We start from the raw sequence: 17963 nt of genomic DNA on the forward strand, positions 1-17963 counted from the left end.
TCAATGGACAATAACACGTAGGCTTCTACTTCTAGCTTATACAGACTATATACATTTTTACGGACACATTATATTTCACATTAGTTATCTTTTGTTTGTTTTTAGTGCCACCCTTCAGCTTCCCTCAACCCCTCCCACCTCCAGTGCATTCAGGAAGTATTCAGACCCCTTCCCTTTTTCCACATTTTGTTACGTTACATCCTATTTCTAAAATGTTTTTTTTTTAAACACAATAGAATGTTATATACAGTGCCTTCAGAAAGTATTCAGACCCTTTGACTTTTTCCACATTTTGTCAAGTTTACAACCTTGTTCTAAAATGTATTAAAACATATGTATCAATCTACACACAATATTCCATAATGACAAAGCAAAAACAGATTTTTAGACATTTTTGCAAATGTATTAAAAATAAAAAAACAGAAATACTTTATTTACATAAGTATTCAGACCCTTTGCTATGAGACTCGAAATTGAGCTCAGGTGAATCCTGTTTCCATTGATCATCCTTGAGATGTTTTTACAACTTAATTGGAGTCCACCTGTGGTAAATTCAATTGATTGGACATGATTTGGAAAGGCACACACCTGTCTATATAAGGTCGCACTGTTGACAGTGCATGTCAGAGCAAAAACCATGAGGTCGAAGGAATTGTCCGTAGAGCTCCGAGACAGGAAGGGGAAGGGTACCAAAGGCACAGATCTGGGGAAGGGTACCAAAAAATGTCTGCAGCATTGAAGGTCTGCAAGAACACAGTGGCCTCCATTCTTAAATGGAAGAAGTTTGGAATTCTTCCTAGAGCTCTTCCAAGACTCTTCCTAGAGCTGATCGCCTGGCCGAACTGAGCAATCGGGGGAGAAAAGCCAAGAACCCGATGGTCACTCTGACTTTGATCTAGAGTTCCTCTGTGGAGATGGGAGAACATTCCAGAAGGACAACCATCTCTGAAACACTCCACCAATCTGGCCTTTATGATGGAGTGGCCAGATGGAAGCCAATCCTCAGTAAAAGGCACATGACATTCTGCTTGGAGTTTGCCAAAAGGCACCTAAAGACTCTAAGACCAACAATGTTGTTCTCTGGTCTGATGAAACCAAGATTGAACTCTTTGGCCTGAATGCCAAGTGTCACATCTGGAGGAAACCTGGCACCATCCCTATGGTGACTCATGGTGGTGGCAGCATCAATCTGCGGGGATGTTTTTCAGCGGCAGGGTCTGGGAGACTAGTCAGGATCAAGGCATAGATGAACGGAGCAAAGTACAGAGAAATCCTTGATGAAAACCTGCTTCATAGCGCTCAGGACTTCAGACTGGGGCAAATGTTCATTTTCCAACAGGTTAATGACCCTAAACACAAAGCCAAGACAACGCAGGAGTGGTTTCGGGACAAGTTTCTGAATGTCCTTGAGTAGCAGAGCCAGAGCCCTGACCTGAACCCGATCGAACATCTTTGGAGAGACCTGAAAATATTTGTGCAGCAATGCTCCCCATCCAACCTGACAGAGCTTGAGAGGATCTGCAGAGAAGAATGGAATAAACTCCCTAAATACAGGTGTGGCAAGCTTGTAGCGTCATACCCAAGAAGACTCAAGGCTGTAATCGCTGCCAAAGGTGCTTCAACAAAGTACTTAGTAAAGGGTCTGAATACTTATGTAAATGTTTTTTGATTTTTTTTTTAATTGGCAAACGTAAAAAAAAATGTTTTTGCTTTGTTATTATTGGGTATTGTGTGTAGATTGATAAATATGTTTTAATCAATTTTAGAACAAGGTTGTAAAAAAAAGTAAAAGGGTCTGAATACTTTCTGAAGGCACTGTATATAACATTCTATTGGTTGCAAGAATTTTGTATAATAATTGAAATTGAAATTGCCGTCATTTTGTGCATCAGTTCATAAACCATGTGCCATAGAATCGGTACATCGAAAATCTCTTCCCAAATATTTTGCAATCTGGATGGCACAGCTGTCAATTTTTTGCTGCATAAATGAAACTGGTATGCATTTTTATTCATCACAATTTTCTTTAACCAATTTTGGTCTTTAATGCAGGGCCAACAGACAAGTTCCTTACCTTTCTCCCCCTTCCACTTGCCTCTTCCATTTTACAGTAATTCTGCAATTAGTTGGTTGTTATTTTGGATAGAGCAGACATTTCCATATAAACTCAGCAAAAAAAGAAATGTCCCTTTTTCAGGACCCTGTCTTTCAAAGATAATTAGTAAAAATCCAAATAACTTCACAGATCTTAATTTTAAAAGGTTTAAACACTGTTTCCCGTGCTTGTTCAATGAACCATAAACAATTAATGAACATGCACCTGTGGAATGGTCGTTAAGACACTAACACCTTACAGACGGTAAACAAATAAGGTCACAGTTATGAACACTTAAGACACTAAAGAGGCCTTTCTACTGACTCTGAAAAACACCAAAAGAAAAATGCCTAGGGTCCCTGCTCATCTGCGTGAACGTGCCTTAGGCATGCTGCAAGGAGGCAAGAGGACTGCAGATGTGGCCAGGGCAATAAATTGCAATGTCCGTACTGTGAGACGCCTAAGACAGCGCTACAGGGAGACAGGACGGACAGCTGATCGTCCTCGCAGTGGCAGATCACGTGTAACAACACCTGCACAGGATCGGTATATTCGAACATCACACCTGCGCAACAGGAACAGGATGGCAACAACAACTTCCCGAGTTACACCAGGAACGCACAATCCCTCCATCAGTGCTTAGACTGTCCAAAATAGCTGGACTGAGGGCTAGTAGGCCTGTTGTAAAGGCAGGTCCTCACCAGACATCACCGGCAACAACATTGCCTATGGTCACAAACCCACCGTCGCTGGACCAGACAGGACTGGCAAAAAGTGTTCTTCACTGACAAGTCGCAGTTTTGTCTCACCAGGGGTGATGGTCGGATTCGCGTTTATCGTTGAAGGAATGAGTATTACACTGAGGCCTGTACTCTGGAGCGGGATCGATTTGGAGGTGGAGGGTCTGTCATGGTCTGGGGCAGTGTGTCACAGCATCATCGGACTGAGCTTGTTGTCATTGCAGGCAATCTCAACACTGTGCATTACAGGGAAGACATTTCTTTGTTTGCTGAGTGTGTGAAATAACCTCACCAGTCCTATTTATGATATTATTTACAAAGAGTATACCATAAAAAAAAGATATAATACATCTAATGTTTTTATATCAATTAGTATATTTGAGTTTAACCACAATATTTGTTGTAATATTTTTTCTGTCTTTTCTGGTGGATTAAACTGAAATTGCAACCAACTTTATATGGCTTATTTTAAAAATAGTGATATTTTGGAGATCATTTCATTTTCAAATAACTGAAAGTGAGAGGTTGGTAAATGAATAAAGGGAAAAATGACATTCTTGAACAAGGGGTGTGCCATTCTTGCCTATCTGCAAGAGAACTAGTTTGGATTTAGGTATTGTTTTTGTATGACTGAAGGCTTTAGTGAGAGGTCTTGACGTTCCAAATAAAATGGAATATCTTTTTGCTCATATAATTTAAACAACAAGTTGTTAGTTGTAGGCAGGTCCATAAGCAAATAGGTCAAATGGGATATGACTAAAGAGTTAATAAGGGTGATTTTTCCACAAATAGACAGGTATTTTCCTTTCCATGGTGGCAAGATCTTGTCTCGTTTTGCTAACTTTCTATTAAAATGGATTGTAGTGAGATCATTTCTTTCTTTTGGGATATGAATACGTTGATGGCCACTTCACCGTCAGACCATTTTATTGGTAAACTACACGGTAATGTAAAATAAATGTAAAAAATTGTGATCCAGTATGTAATATAGTACACTAATCATAATTTGGTTGTAATCCAGAGAGGTCCACAAAATTATCTAGATCCTCTATGAGGCTGTGGAGGGATCAAAACTGTGGATTTAATAGAAAACATTAATCATCAGCGTACAATGACACCTTTGTTTTTAAACCCTGGATTTCTAACCCCTTGATATTATTGTTGAATCTGATGTTAATAGGTAACATTTCGATGGCCATAATAATATGCCGATTGCGGCCTTTTTAAAAAGAAAATGAAAAGCTGTAATGTCTTGAGTCAATAAGTATTCAAGCCCTTTGTTTTGGCAAGCCTAAATAATTTCAGGTCTACAAATGTGCTTAACAAGTCACATAATAAGTTGCATGGACTCACTCTGTGTGCAATAATAGTCGCATGGACTCACTCTGTGTGCAATAATAGTGTTTAACATGATTTTTGAATGACTACCTCAACTATGTACCCCGACACATACAATTATCTGTAAGTTCCCTTAGTCGAGCAGTGAATCTCAAACATATTCAACCACAAAGACCAGGAAGGTTTTTTAATGCCTCACAAAGAAGGGCACCTATTGGTAGATGGGTATCTATTTGAGCATGGTGGAGTTATTAATTACACTTTGGATGTTGTGTAAATACACCCAGTCACTACAAAGATACAGGTGTCCTTCCTAACTCAGTTGCCGGAGAGGAAGAAAACCGCTAATGAATTTCACTATGAGGCCAATAGTGACTTTACAACAGTTAAATAGTTTAATGGCTGTGATAGGAGAAAACTGAAGATGGATCTACAACATTGTAGTTACTCTACAATACTAATCTATTGACAAAGAGAAAAGATGGAAGCCTGTACAGAATACAAATATTCCAAAACATGCATCTTGTTTTCAACAAGGCACTAAAGTAAAACTGCAAGAAACCTGGCAGAGCAATTAACTTTTTGTCTTGAATACAAAGTGTTATGTTTGGGACAAATCCAATACAACACATTACTAAGTACCACTCTCCATATTTTCAAGCATAGTGGTGGCTGCATCATGTTATTGGAATGCTTGTAATCGTTGGGGAGTTTTTCAGGATAAAAAAATAAACGGAATGGAGCTCAGCACAGGCAAAATCCTAGAGGAGAACTTGGTTCAAAACCATTTTTATTTTTTATTTGACTAGGCAAGTCAATTAAGAACAAATACTTATTTACAATGACGGCCTACCCCGGCCAAACACTAACCCGGATGATGCTGGGACAATTGTGCGCCACCCTTTGGGACTCCCAATCACGGCCGGTTATGATACAGCCTGGAATCGAACCAGGGTCTGTAGTGACGCCTCTGAGATGCAGTGCCTTAGACTGTTGCACCACTCAGGAGCCCACGAATGTTCCTGAGTGGCCGAGTTACAGTTTTGATTTAAATCTACTTGAAAATCAATAGGAAGACCTGAATATGGCAATGACCAACAACCAATTTGACAGAGCTTGAAGAATTTTTGAAAATAATAATGGGCCAATGTTGCACAATGCAGGTGTGGGAAGCTCTTACAGACTTACCCAGAAAGAATCACCGCTGTAGTTGTTGCTTCTAGTATTGACTCAGGGTTGTGATGAATACTTATATAAATGAGCTATTTCTTTCATTTTCAATACATTTCTAAAACCATGTTTTGACTTTGTCATTATGTGTCATTTATTTGGAATTCAGGTTGTAACACAACAAAATGTGGAATAAGTCATGGGGTATGAATACTTTCTGAAGGCACTGTATGTAACTTCAACACTGTAAAAATAATTATAGCCCAGTGTGACCTGGTTAGTTACAATGTATCCTGTTTCCCCTGTAAACCTAAAGGCTGCAGAGGACCCCAGCTCAACCGACTGCTCCATCTTTACATTCAGTGGTCTGTGCTGTGTCTGTTTGTGAGGAAGACACACCCATCTGTACTAAAGAACATCCACAGGAGGCCACCTCACTGACGTCTTGCCAGGTAGTCACTGCATCTGTACCTGTCAAGGTAAATAGTATGGTAAATAGTACTGTCCTTCCTGTTACGGAGGTGACAGCAACACTCACCCAGGTGACGTTTACATTGTCCTCTGCCCAGGAGACGTCAGCACCATTACCTGTCCAGTTAGTCTGTACTCTAGATCTACCACCTGTGGACATAGTGTCAGTACTGGCGCAGGAGGTGTCAACACCGTCCCTGTCAACACCGTCACCTGTCCCAGTGACGTCCACAACATCACAGACAAAGACAGTCACTACCACGGCACTACCGCTGACCCAGGTGGCTTCCTCTACACCTCCTGCCCAGGTGGCTCCCATACAGACGACTCTAGCTGAGGTAATATTCTGCTGAAAACCCTCTGGCCGCTGAATATACTGCAAACATAGAAATGGGAATTCCAGATATCTGAAATATGTCTAACTTTCCTTTCTACACAGCGATCGTTATTCAAGTACTTAACAGTAATGTATATTTATGTTTGGTTACTTAAATTATGGAATCCTTTCTTCTTCTTTTTTTTAGAACCTAAACGGTGACAGCTATAACCTAGGTCTAGACGTCTATCCTCAAGGTCTAGACGGGAGGCCGATCATCGCAGCCCCTGTTTTCACAAAGGTAACCTACTAATATCATCCATACTATTAATAATTAGAAGATACAGTATATACAATGTCAACTTCACCATCAATCAACAAATATGATATTATCATACAGATAGTGGCCTTCAGAAATGATTCATAACCCTTGACTTATTCCACATTTTTTTGTGTTAGAGCCTGAATTCAAAATTCATTAAATATATGTATTTTCTCACTCATCTACACTTAATACCCGACGGCTACAAAGTGAAAACATGTTTTCAGACGTTTACTTTGTAGCAGCACCTTTGGCAGTGATTACAGCTGTGAGTCTTTCTGGGTAAGTCTCTATGAGATTTCCACACCTGGATTGTACAATATTTGCATATAATATTTGTTTTCAAAAAATAGAATCAAATTTGACTGGTCACATACACATATTTAGATGATGTAATTGCGGGTGTAGCTAAATGCTTGTGTTCCTAGCTCCAACAGTACAGTAGTATCTAACAATTCACAACAATACACACAAATCTATAAGTAAAATAATGGAATTAAGATATATATAAGAATTAGATCAAGCAATGTCGGAGTGGCATTGACTAAAATACAGTAGAATAGAATACAGTATATACATATGGGATGAGTAAAGAAGTATGTAAACATTATTTAAACATTATTAAAGTGACTAGTGCTCCATTATTAAAGTGGCCAGTGATTATTATAGTAACCGGGTGATTGCTGGCTAGTGATGGCTATTTAACAGCCTGATCGCCTTGAGATAGAAGCTGTTTTTCAGTCTCTCGGTCCCTGCTTTGATGCATCTGTACTGACCTCACCTTCTGGATGATAGCGGGGTGAACAGGCAGTGGCTCGGGTGGTTGTTGTCTTTGATTATCCTTTTGGCCTTCCTGTGACATCGGGTGCTGTAGGTGTCCTGGAGGGCAGGTAGTTTGCCCCCGGTGATGCATTGGGCAGACCGCACCTCCCTCTGGAGACCCCTGCGGTTGCGGGCGGTGCAGTTGTTGTACCAGTTGGTGATACAGCCCGACAAGTTTGTGAGGGTTTTAGGGGCCAAGCCTAATTTCTTCAGCCTCCTGAGGTTGAAGAGGCGCTATTGCGCCTTCTTCACCACACTGTCTGTGTGGGTGGACCATTTCAGATCGTCAGTGATGTGTACGGCGAGGAACTTGAAGCTTTCCACCTTCACCACTTTTGTCCCGTTGATGTGGATATGGGAGTGCTCCCTCTGCTGTTTCCCGAAGTCCACAATCAGCTCCTTTGTTTTGTTGACGTTGAGTGAGAGGTTATTTTCCTGGCACCACACTCCCAGAGCCCTCACCTTCTCCCTGTAGACTGTCTCGTCATTGTTGGTAATTAGGCCTACTACTGTTGTGTCATCTGCAAACATGATGATTTAGTTGGAGACGTGGCCACGCAGTCATGGGTGAACAGGAAGTACAAGAGGGGGCTGAGCATGCACCCTTGTGGGGCCTCTGTGTTGAGGATCAGCGAAGTGGAGGTGTTGGACAGGACGGGATCAAGACCCAGGTCCTCAAGCTTAATGATGAGCTTGGAGGGTAATATGGTGTTGAATGCTGAGCTATAGTCAGTGAACAGCATTCTACATAGGTATTCCTCTTGTCCAGATGGGATAGGGCAGTGTGCAATGCGATGGCGATTGCATCGTCTGTGGATCTATTGGGGCGGTAAGCAAATTGAAGTGGGTCTAGGGTGCCAGGTAAGGTAGAGGTGATATGATCCTGAACTAGCCTCTCAAAGCACTTCATGGAGGACAGAAGTGAGTGCTACGAGGCGATAGTCATTTAGTTCAGTTACCTTTGCTTTCTTTGGTACAGGAACAATGGTGGACATCTTGAAGCAAGTGGGGACAGCAGACTGGAATAGGGAGAGATTGAATATGTCCGTAAACACTCCAGCCAGCTGGTCTGCGCATGCTCTGAGGACACGGCCAGGGATGCCGTCTGGGCTGGCAGCCTTGTAACATGCTTCAATTACTTATTCACGTCGGCCACAGAAAAAAAGCTCTTCAAGCTTTGCCAAATTGGTTGTTGATCATTGCCAGACAACCATTTTCAGGTCTTGCCATAGATTTAAGTCGACCCCTCAGGAACAGTCACTGTCTTCTTGGTAAGCAACTCAAATGTAGATTTGGCCTTGTGTTTTAGGTTATCGTCCTGCTGAAAGGTGAATTAATCTCCGAGAGTCTGGTGGAAAGCAAACTGAACCAGGTTTTCCTCTAGGATTTTCCCTGTGCTTAACTCCATTACGCTTCTTTTTTATCCTGAAAAACTCCAGAGTCCTTAACGATTACAATAACGTGATGCAGCCATCACTATGCTTCAAAATATAGAGAGTGGTATTCAGTAATGTGTTGTATTGGATTTGCCGCAAACATAACACTTTGTATTCAGGACAAAAAGTGAATGGTTTCCTAAATTTTTTGAAGTATTACTTTAGTGCCTTGTTGAGAACAGAACATAGCTAGGTAGTCTTTCAAAAAGTATTGCACACAGAGTGAATCCATGCAACTTCTTATCTGACTTGTTAAGCAAATTTTTCCTCCTGAATGTATTTAGGGTTGCCATAACGAAGGAGTTGAATACTTATTGATTCGATAAATTTCAGCTTTTCAATTTTTATTAATTTGTAAAACAAAAAAATTAAAAATATAATTCTACTTTAACATTATGGGGTATTGTGTATTAGGCCAGTGACCAAAAATCTCAATTGAATCCTTTTTAAATTCAGGCTGTAACACAACAAAAATGTGGAAAACGTCAAAGGGGTGTGAATATTTTTCTGAAGGCGCTGTAGTATATTTTAAAGGTTATGTACTTAAGAAATTGTACGTTTTGTGTGTGTGATGATGAACTGGATGGATGCCCACTCTACTTGGCCCGTCAGAGTCTGCAGGACCTTTTGGCGTCGGAGAGCCAGCTGGTGGTGCTAGAGTGTCGTGTTAAAGGGGTGCCCTCCCCCAAGGTGGACTGGTACAGAGAAGGAACCATCATAGAGGATTCCCCTGACTTCAGGATCCTGCAGAAGAGTAAGTCCAACTCCTTTACTCCTTTACTATGTTTCAGAATAATGTATAATTCATCTTATGATATTTTCTGTGATGTACAACAATTGTCTTGTATTAGTTCAATAGTATATTTCCACTGATATGGAGCCATCTTTGAAATGATTCAACGTAAGCATTCTGAAAACTGTGAAAGTATCTCAAATAAACTTTTAAAGAATCTAAAAAAAAAAAGCAGAGTGTAAGTATTTTAGAAGGCAATATGAGTAGCTCTATGATTTTAAACAATTATATATATATTAGCATTTTCTTATTTTTTTAGAGCCTCGATCCATGGCTGAATCAGGTACGTAATTATGCAAAGGAGAGACTGTCATGGTACAATTAATATAATTGTACAATCTTAAGATGGAGCATATTTCTGCATGTATCAAAGTATTTGGTGTGGTGTGTTACTGAATAGTAAATTGTATTCGCAATATACCAGCATTAGATACAGTACTATATTTTGAAAACACGACTGGTGCTTCCCTCAGAAAGTCAACATCCTACTGTAGCCCAAGTGACATTTTCCATGAAACAGTGTACACCATTTCTCTTCCAAGATGTTTACAGTATCTGGCTGGGGCTGTAGCTACTGTAACTCCTCTGAGTAACAGCCAGTTTGCTTCGCCTCCTAAAACTCAACCTTATAAGGAAGCTTACAACCTGTGTCTGTTGAACTAACATGGTCACAGAGCCTTTCAGAGTGTCTGAAACACAGGGAAGCACTCGGGATTGGAAACATGTAGCTGCTGTGCCATTGGAAAAACTGCTCACTCACAGCATATCACAGGCAGCTGCTGGAAACTTAATTGGGGAGTACGGGCTCATAGTAATGGCTGGAACGGAATAAATGGAATGGTATCCAACACATCAAACACATGGTTTCCAGTGTTTGATTCCATTCCATTGACTCCATTCCAGCCATTATTATGTCTTCCTCCCCTCAGCAGCCTCCTGTGCAGCATATGCATTATATGAATGCATATTAGTTCTCTGTGACTTAGACAGCATATTGAGTAATAGCTATAAATAGAAATTCAGACATATTTTACAATGTAGAGGCTTGCTGCCTGTTTCTTTTTCACTGTGCATACTGTATACGCAAGGACAGGTTAGCTACATAGTACAGCTGCAATGCTGTTCTAGTAACTTCTCTGCCCTTTAATCTATGAGTCATGTTGCCTGAACTTCAACAGTGACATTCAGCTGGTGCTCCCCTCATCTCCTTCATGTTTGTATTCCCTTTAGAGGAAATATGCACTTTGGTTATTGCTGAGGTCTTCCCTGAAGATTCTGGAACATTCACTTGCACTGCAAGCAACAAATATGGAACTGTATCCAGTATTGCTGCACTAAGGGTGAAAGGTAACGTTACTGGCTTGCAAACCAGGTTTAGACTTGACAGTTCTATGAGTAAGATTGTATTTGGAGACTATGTTTACAGTTTCTAGTGAAAATCGAATCGCCCTTGAACAGTTTGCATCTAAAAAGGGATGACATTTTCCCATACATTTTCCCATTGATTTCCTATGAACAAAATGTTCACAGATCAACACAACCTACTTCACATTTTTCAAGTGAATGAAAAAGTATAGAAAAAAAGTATTGTTTTTGAAGGTCTTCACACCACTTGCCTTGGCACATCTAAATAAGTTAAGGAGCAAATATTTTCATACAAAATCCCACAACAATCCATCAGTTTGACATAGTTGTGGTTTTAATAGTGCTTGAGCATTAACCGGAATGTTGGTTATTTTGACCGATGTTGGTTCAATGAATTGACTTCCATTTTGTTCAGGTTTTCTTCTGTGAGCTCACTGCACACATTGAGCAGTTTCTCTAGAGATAAATCAGATCAAATCAAAGTTTATTTGCCACGTTCGCCGAATACAACAGGTATTACAGTGAAATGCTTACTTACAGGCCCTAACCAACAGTGCAATTTTTAAATAAAAAATGGGTATTAGGTGAACAATAGATAGGTAAAGAAATAAAAAAACAACAGTAAAAATACAGTGAAAAATAACAATAGCGAGGCTATATACAGGCACCGGTTAGTCGGGCTAATTGAGGTCGTAAATACATGTAGGTATGGTTAAAGTGACTATGCATATATGATAAACAGAGGGTAGCAGCAGTGTAAAATATGGGTTGGGGGGGACCCAATGCAAATAGTCCAGGTAGCCATTTGGTTACCTGTTCAGGAGTCTTATGGCTTGGGGGTAAAAACTGTTGAGAAGCCTTTTTGTCCTAGACTTGGCTCTCCGGTACTGCTTGCCATGCAGTAGTAGAGAGAACAGTCTTTGACTGGGGTGGCTGGGGTCTTTGACAATTTTCAGGGCCTTCCTCTGACACCGCCTGGTGTAGAGGTCCTGGATGACAGGCAGCTTAGCCCCAGTGATGTACTGGGCCGTACGCACTACCCTCTGTAGTGCCTTGCGGTCGGAGGCCGAGCAGTTGCCGTACCAGGCAATGTAGCAGCTGTAGAACCTTTTGAGGATCTGAGGACCCATGCCAAATCTTTTTAGTTTCCTGAGGGGGAATAGGCTTTGTCGTGCGCTCTTCAAGACTGTCTTGGTGTGTTTGGACCATTCTAGTTTGTTGGTGATGTGGACACCAAGTAACTTGAAGCTCTCAACCTGCTCCACTACAGCCTCAACGATGAGAATGGGGTCGTGCTCGTTCCTCCTTTTCCTGTGGTCCACAATCATCTCCTTAGTCTTGGTTATGTTGCGGGATAGGTTGTTATTCTGACACCACCCGGCCAAGACTCTGACCTCATCCCTATAGGCTGTCTCGTCGTTGTTGGTGATCAGGCAAACCACTATTTTGTGGTCTGCAAACTTAATGATGGTGTTGGAGTCGTGCCCGGCCACGCAGTTGTGGGTGAACAGGGAGTACAGGAGGGGACTGAGCACGCACCCCGAGGGGCTCCAGTGTTGAGGATCAGCGTGGCAGATGTGTTGTTACCAACCCTCACCACCTGGGGGCGGCCCATCAGGAAGTCCAGGATCCAGTTACAGAGGGAGGTGTTAGTCTCAGGATCCTTAGCTTACTGATGTGCTTTCAGGGTATTATGGTGTTGAACGCTGAGCTGTAGTCAATGAACAGCATTCTCATGTAGGTTTTCCTTTTGTCCAGGTGGGAAAGGGCAGTGTAGAGTGCAATCGAGATTGCATCATCTGTGGATCTGTTGGGCGGTATGCCAATTGGAGTGGATCTAGGGTTTCTGGGATAATGGTGTTGATGTGAGCCATTACCAGCCTTTCAAAGCATTTCATGGCTACGGACCTGACTACCACGGGTCTGTAGGTATTTAGGCAGGTTGCCTGAGTGTTCTTGGGCACAGGGACTATGGCGGTCTGGTTGAAACATGTTGGAATTACAGACTCAATCAGGGACATGTTGAAAATGTCAGTGAAGACACCTACCAGTTGGTCAGCACATGCCCGGAGCACACATCCTGGTAATCCGTCTGACCCCTCGGCCTTGTGAATGTTGACCTGTTTAAAGGTCTTAATCACCTTGGCTACAGAGAGAGTGATCACACAGTTGTCCGGAACAGCTGATGCTCTCATGCATGCCTCAGTGTTGCTTGCCTCGAAGCGAGCATATAAGTGATTTAGCTCGTCTGGTAGGCTTGTGTCACTGGGCAGCTCGTGGCTGTGCTTCCCTTTGTAGACTGTAATAGTTTTCAAGCCCTACCACATAAGACGAGCATCGGAGCCGGGGTAGTATGATTCAATCTTAGCCCTGTATTGGCGCAATGTCTGTTTGAATGTTCATCGGAGGGCATAGCAAGATTTCTTTCCGGGTTAGAGTCCTGCACCTTGAAAGCGGCAGCTCTATCCTTTAGCTCAGTGCGGATGTTGCCTGTAATCCATGGCTTCTGGTTGGGGTATGTACGTACAGTCACTGTGGGGACAATGTCCTCAATGCACTTATTGATAAAGCCATTGACTGATGTGGTGTACTCCTTAATGCAATCGGAAGAATCCCGGAACACGTTCCAGTCTGTGATAGCAAAACAGTCCTGCTTCATCTGACCACTTTTTTATAGACCGAGTCACTGGTGCTTCCTTCTTTACTTTTTGCTTGTAAGCAGGAATCAGGAGGATAGAATTGTGATCAGATTTACCAAATGGAGGGCGAGGGAGAGCTTTGTACATGATCAAACCGAACTGTGCGATGTAGTAGGGAATTGTAGTTTACAATAGGCCAATATTATACATAGTTTACTGCAGAAAACGCGGTAATGAACTACAATGACCATATTCCATTGCGGGCCTACTTGTCCGGTCGGTGTGTTTCTTTTATGCCTGCTACAGTAGGTTAGTGTGGGGCAGACAAAGAGAGAAGAGACAGAAGAATGCAAGATTGAGTGGGATAGAGAGCAGTTGCTTTGCGAGGTATCTCTACCTGAAAATACATGATCTAATTGATTGATAGTTGGTATTCAGCGGTCATAAAAGTATGGTTTACTTTCATGAACTACTAAACTGGTGATATTGTCAGACAGCATAGGTAGCAGCTCTAAAGAAATGAGATGATGACTTGAAATGTAATTATAAAATAAAATAAAACAAATGCAATGTACACAACAACTGAAATATTTTATTCAAGTAAAGTAATGTGAATACATTTTTTATTTTATTTGACCTTTATTTAACCAGGTAGGCTAGTTGAGAACAAGTTCTAATTTACAACTGCGACCTGGCCAAGATAAAGCATAGCAGTGTGAACAGACAACACAGAGTTACACATGGAGTAAACAATTAACAAGTCAATAACACAGTAGAAAAAAAAGAGAATCTATATACATTGTGTGCAAAAGGCATGAGGAGGTAGGCGAATAATTACAATTTTGCAGATTAACACTGGAGTTATTAATGATCAGATGGTCATGTACAGGTAGAGATACTGGTGTGCAAAAGAGCAGAAAAGTAAATAAATATAAACAGTATGGGGATGAGGTAGGTAAAAATTGGGTGGGCTATTTACCAATAGACTATGTACAGCTGCAGCGATCGGTTAGATCGGTTAAATGATTGTCAATAAGTGAAAAGCAGTAATAGGCAGTGACTACCATCACCAAACATTTATTAATTGTTTTATTCTATGTTACAGCATTCAATTATTTTTTTTATGTTAGAACCGAAACTGAACTGACCTCAAAAATCACTAATTGCTCAGCACTTGGTTTGAATGATTTGAGAACAAATTCCCCTGTCTCCGTAAGGTCCTTCAATTGGATTCTGAATGTCAAACAATGATTCAACCTCAGAGCCACCAATGAGCTTTAAAAGCATGTCTGGGATACAGTTTTAGACATGGCATAGATCAGGGGAGGTTAAGAAATCATTTGAAGACACTGAATATCCCTTTGAGTGTAGTCAAGTATGGTAATTCGTCTGTGGATGGTGTATCATATCACCCAGACACTGCAAAGGTCTGGCCATGGAAACTGGAAAATGGAAACAGCTCAGGGACATCACTATCAGGTTTAGGATTATTTTAAAACAGCCACATAATTGGCTGAGCTGAGAGAAAACTGTGCAAGGATCAACAACAGTGCATTCACTCCACATACCTGTATGAAAAAGTGAAAAGAAGACAACCTTTTTATAAAAATCCACTCCAAATTATCAATTCTGTTTGCAACAAGGCCATTCAGTAATAGTGCAAGACAACATGGGAAAGAAATGAAGTTTTTGGCCTAAATGAAAAACTTCAGGTTTGGGTCAAATCCAATACAACACATTACAGAGTGAAACCCTCAGTACTTTAAAGTTTTGTGGTGGCAGCATCATATTATGGGTGTGCTTGTCACTGGCAGGGACTGGGGAGTTTGTCAGGATCAAAATAAATAGAAAGGAGCAAAGCCCAGTTAAAAAGTAAGAGGAAGACCTGCCTCAGTCTTCTGAAAACCTAACCTAACCTAACCCTGGAAAATAGTTTTATTTTTCAGCTGGACAATTACAATGTCTAAGATACGCCAGAATGGCTTTTTAAATATGTGTTAAAGTGTTCCTGAGTGGTCTAGTCTCAGTCCTGGGTCCTGACTTAAATCTGCTTGAAAATCAGAGACAAGGTTTCAATATTGCTGTCCATCAAAATGATTCCCAACTAAATTTACTGAGCTTCAGCAATTTTGACAAAAACAATGGATAAATGTTGCCCTAAGATTTGGTAGAATCTTACTCAAAATAATTCACAGGTGTAATTGCTGCCAAAGATGATTCCACCAAGTATTAACTCTGGGTAGTGAAGACATACATAATCAAGAAATCGTCATTTAAATATATATATATATATTTTTTTTAATGTTCTAGAATTTTTTGTTCACTTTGAAAATGTGGAGTAGGTTATGTAGATCAGTAGGAGTTCATTTCAAGGCAGCAAAATGGGAAAACTGTGCAAGGGGTGTGTAGACTTTCACTAGGTACTGTACTTATCCTTCTCTCTGTACCTCATTAGGCAATGATAACACCAACAACAACCACGTGAAAACTCCACACAAGTCCACACAAGTCCCAGAGCCCTCTTCATTAGATCTCACTCCTCCCAGTCTAAAGCCTCAAGCTGAGGTTCCTGTGACCAACAGCATCAAGCCTCACTCCAACACCATCCGCCTGGATCCGCTCAGTTCCAGCACGTTACGACTGGACCCTCTGAGCACCAGTACCCTCCGTCTAGATCCTCTGAGCTCCAGCATGCTGCGCCAGGACCCTGTCAGCATCAGCATGCCCAGTCTGGACCCACTAATCCTGGGCAGCAGCCCCAGGATAGGCACCCGTAGCTCCAGCACATCTTGTCTGGATCCACTCTACCTGAGCACCCCTCACTCAGATCTGTCTACTAGCTCCAGCAGGGAACTTCCTGAGCCCAAGACTGACCATGAAGACTCCAGAGCCTTCTCAGTGTTATCAGACCCTGCCGTTGGTCTGAGTCCTAAGGTGGAAGGGACTCCTTTCCATAAACCTGAGCCCCCTCCCCCTGTAAACCTCCCTGATCCCCCCACCTCCTCTTGCCTCAAGCCTGGGGTTCTGGTGAGCCACAACGGGCCCAGGTCCAGCTCCAGGGTAGGCCTCCGTGTGCACTTTAAACTGCCTGAGAATGAGACAGACAACGAGAGTGAAACATCCGATAGCCATTCATATGAAGATATGTCACAGTTGGCCAATAAGGAACCACCTCCAGTCCTGGCCAAGCCCAAACTGTGAGTATTCTAATTAGAGGTTCACAGCAAAGCTTAGATTCATTTTTTTGCTTGACATTGTCAAGTAACTCAAGCATAGATTGGTGACTTTTTTTCTAATTCGTCACACAGAAAATAGAGGCCATGCGTAACTTGTTCGACAAGAATAGCACCTATTGTCTATAGGTGGTGCTGTTATAAGCAGTCTCACTTAAAACCTCATTATCCGAGTTATTGATAAATCAGAAAGTCTGATTGTTCATGCCCATTTCAATCCTTTCTAAATCCACTTCACAATGCCCTATCAACTTGAAACGTTTTAGGGTCATGATGATTTTAAAGGTGCAATATGCAGAAATCGCTCCATTTCCTGGTTGCTAAAATTCTAATAGTTCCCCTAATTTAAGTTTACCAAACAAGTGTCGAGAATCATTGTACCATCTAAACCAATTTGAAATATCTTTCTAATAACCAAAAATATTGTACTTTCAGCTGTTTGAAGCTGGTGTACAAACCCAAAAGGAAAAGATGCAGAAACAAAACCTAAGAACGGGAAGCATAGCAATAGTGCACATAGAACAGATCTACCACTTCCTAGACTTGCGGTCAATGAGAATGACAGATCTAAAACACACATTTCTATGTGAATTTGGTTGGTTTGCCCAAAACATTACATATTGCAGCTTTACGTTTGGCATTGATATTTTAAAAAATAAGGAAACTATTAACAATTCACTTTTTTGACACTAATGCTTAAAGTAATCGTAAAAAAATCTTATTCTCATGGACTAAAAGTCTTATTCGATCAAAATGTGGTCTTTGAGCTCATCACAATAGTCCTTAAAGAGTGAGAAAAGAATGTTGATGCATTCAAACATGGTCACACTATACGCTAATAGGCTAAAACATCTGTTTCGGGGAGATGCTGTGTTATCACATGCAGAATTGCCTTTTGTAGGATACCTGGAGGCATTAATATCGGTTGGGTGATTGGTTGAGGCTTCTAGGTTGCGTAACGTCCCTCCGAGCCCTTACCAAAACACCAAACATGGCGGACAGTTTCTCTCGCCTCGGATCTTAAACCAGTAGTGACCACTAACTACAATGACAGTACACCTCAAATTAAAAGGTTAATCTAACCTAGATTTCATACTAGAGCAATAACTATTGTTCAAGAGGATTTTGTCTCATGCACGTTAATGTCAGGTTTCTATTATGCAGACAAACAATGTGAAATATTGTGATTAGTATATCTGTATGATCACTTATTGTTGCCCTAT

At 41.2% G+C, this 17963-nt stretch overlaps 1 protein-coding gene across 7 annotated transcripts in view; it reads left to right on the top strand.

The window, feature by feature from the left end:
* mypn (myopalladin) overlaps window positions 1–17963 on the top strand; it is a 53454-nt gene that overhangs the window by 19778 nt on the left and 15713 nt on the right. For 3 of the 7 annotated variants that reach the window (XM_021607077.3, XM_090236588.1, XM_090236590.1), the window contains 7 exons: window positions 5660–5822; window positions 5913–6152; window positions 6339–6431; window positions 9323–9464; window positions 9763–9786; window positions 10734–10850; window positions 15963–16704. In XM_021607077.3, the coding sequence (XP_021462752.3) occupies window positions 5660–5822; window positions 5913–6152; window positions 6339–6431; window positions 9323–9464; window positions 9763–9786; window positions 10734–10850; window positions 15963–16704 (1521 nt within the window). The remainder of the gene's footprint in view (window positions 1–5659; window positions 5823–5912; window positions 6153–6338; window positions 6432–9322; window positions 9465–9762; window positions 9787–10733; window positions 10851–15962; window positions 16705–17963) is intronic. The other 4 variants (XM_090236585.1, XM_090236598.1, XM_090236582.1 and 1 more) reach the window with 3 other exon arrangements.

This window comes from Oncorhynchus mykiss, chromosome 1 (genome assembly GCF_057628025.1).
Source record: "Oncorhynchus mykiss isolate SJ-2025 chromosome 1, ASM5762802v1, whole genome shotgun sequence".
Classification (NCBI taxonomy): Eukaryota; Metazoa; Chordata; class Actinopteri; order Salmoniformes; family Salmonidae; genus Oncorhynchus; species Oncorhynchus mykiss.